The sequence below is a fragment of the Nuphar pumila genome, chromosome 4 (assembly GCF_984573655.1).
Source record: "Nuphar pumila chromosome 4, dmNupPumi1.hap1.1, whole genome shotgun sequence".
In the NCBI taxonomy this organism is placed as follows: domain Eukaryota; kingdom Viridiplantae; phylum Streptophyta; class Magnoliopsida; order Nymphaeales; family Nymphaeaceae; genus Nuphar; species Nuphar pumila.
In genome coordinates, this window is record NC_143252.1 from 15235783 (window position 1) to 15237937 (window position 2155).

Here is a 2155-nt window from a genome sequence, read left to right on the forward strand (position 1 = left end):
AGTCACTTTTCGTGGTCGGCTCAAGGTTACAAAAGACCTGGGCCAGAAAGCGTTACATGATAGAAAAGATAAAGATGAGTTCAATGATCCTAATCACAACTCAACACCTCATCATGAATTCCATGTTCCAATAGCGATCAGCAAACCTTGAAAATTCATCAAGAGAATGACAAATGTGAAGGCAAAAAGCAAAAGAAAAGTATACTGCATGGATTAAGATGAACCCACATAGATTAAGATGTCACATTTGCTTCCACCAAACACCACATAAACATCACATGAGCTAACCCACCAATGAGAACGTGCATACAATATACCAACTCAAATTTACTTGATTTCCAGGACTTGTTAGAAACATCAAAGTTAAAACCCTTTGAACGTAAGAGACCAATGCATCAAAACAACTACAGAACAGAAAGTATCACATTTCCGTCTCAAAAACTTCACTTATTATTCCTATACTATTGCAAGAAAATTCCAGATAAATACAAGTTTATCAAACGGACCTTTTAGAAGATAATATCTTCGTCCTTCTCCACTGCCAGGAGATTGTGTGCGGCATTGATCGAAATCCCCTTCTTGAGAGAAACCTTCTCCCCTGCCTGATCTTCCGCGAATTGCTTGGCCGCTTTCTGCTGCCTGTCGATCTCCCTCTTCTTATACCCTTGGATCTTCTTCAACCGGAAGAAATCCTCCCTCTCCAGCTCGTCCAGCTCCCCCTTGATGTAGCTGATCGTGTTCTCCAGCCTCGGCTTCACCACGTTCTCGAGTGCGTTCACCCTCCGGTTCGTCGTCTTGATCGCCTCGTCGAGGGTCAGGAACGACGTCTGCAGCGAAGCGAGCTCGACGAGGACCTCGACGGCCTTGATGTAGGCGGAGCGGCAGAGCTGGATTTGCTGGCCGCCCCTCGCGAGCCCAGTGAGGTCGTTCTTGGCATCGCCGTCGGTGAAGTACTCGAACTTCGGGAGCTTGACGCCGGCGACGTTCTCCTGGCGGGACCGCACCTTCAGCGTGGCGGAGCGGACGTTCTCGAGGACGACGTGCTTGACGTTCTCTCCGGCGACGTACTTGGCCTCGGTGAGGGCGAAGCCAGAGGCCTTCATGATATCGCCCATCGACTCCTTCGAGGTGACGATCTTCTTCAGGATCTGCCGGAACTGAACGGTCAGGGCGTCGCTCTTCTTCTTCAGGAGGGCGTGGCCCCTCGTGGCGCCGACGAAACGGGCCTTCATGATCCCGAGCATCGTGACCGTCGGGACGACGTTGAGCCTCTGATCCTGGCCGGCCATTCCCAATCTCTCTGGTGATATCCGACGAAACCCTGAACCCTAACAGATCTCGGACGAATCCCGGACAAAAACCGCCGCAATCCCTCGATTTCTCGCCGGAATCGGCTTGAAATCCACGATTTCTTCGATGGGGGATCCGAAAACCCTAGAGATCGACCGAACGGTGTTAGCTCTTCGATTCCTGGCCTAAAAGTTGCGAGAAAACCACAGTTTTCCAAAAGGGACGCGATTTCGAGGCAGTTTTTTGCGATACGATTTGCCCATTCGACGCGCACTTTCTGCCCGTTCCGAAAGCAATCAGATTTATGTTTGCAATCTGATGAATACTTTAGGGCGTAGAAACCAGAAAGGTTCAAAAGAAAGAAGAAAAAAAAAAGACAGATTTTTTTTTCCGAATAATTTACAAAAATACGCTTAGTGTTTCATGTATACACAAATACGCCTCGGCCTTTGGTAAATTGCGTAACAGCCTGTACAAACTTAGGCGTCCAATTCCAAGGTAGGTAGTGGAATTGAGAAATACTCGGCCGCCAAAGTTGTTTGGGATGAATGCAGTCGCAGGAACTGATGGAACTGGAGTGGTATTTAACACCTTCTTATTCGCATTTCACTTAAGATGAAGTGGTAGTTACCAAATACTACACCAGTTCTCACACTTTAACTGCTCCCCCGACCACTTCAATGCTCTTCCAGTCGTAATTTCAGCTTTTCAATTGCACAAGTGATAAATGTTATGAACCATTTCACTTATCCCAAACAACCATGTGAATTTGTTAAAACCACAAAATTTGAGGATTCCATAGCTGCCACCTTCTAGCAATTTTAATCAGGGCCTAAAAAACATATATGGCTGCTTAATACTAACT

General features: G+C 47.1%; 1 protein-coding gene across 1 annotated transcript; it reads right to left on the reverse strand.

The window, feature by feature from the left end:
* Positions 1 to 255: 255 nt before the first annotated feature.
* On the reverse strand, positions 256 to 1661 carry LOC149839475 (V-type proton ATPase subunit D-like). Its single transcript, XM_090002563.1, has one exon. The coding sequence runs from the start codon at positions 1287 to 1289 to the stop codon at positions 510 to 512; it is 780 nt and encodes a 259-aa protein (XP_089858689.1). The 5' UTR covers positions 1290 to 1661; the 3' UTR covers positions 256 to 509.
* Between the last annotated feature and the right edge of the window lie 494 nt (positions 1662 to 2155).

Excerpts from the sequence above, each read along its gene's own strand:
- LOC149839475 (XM_090002563.1), bottom strand. The coding sequence starts at position 1,289 with ATGGCCGGCCAGGATCAGAGGCTCAACGTCGTCCCGACGGTCACGATG.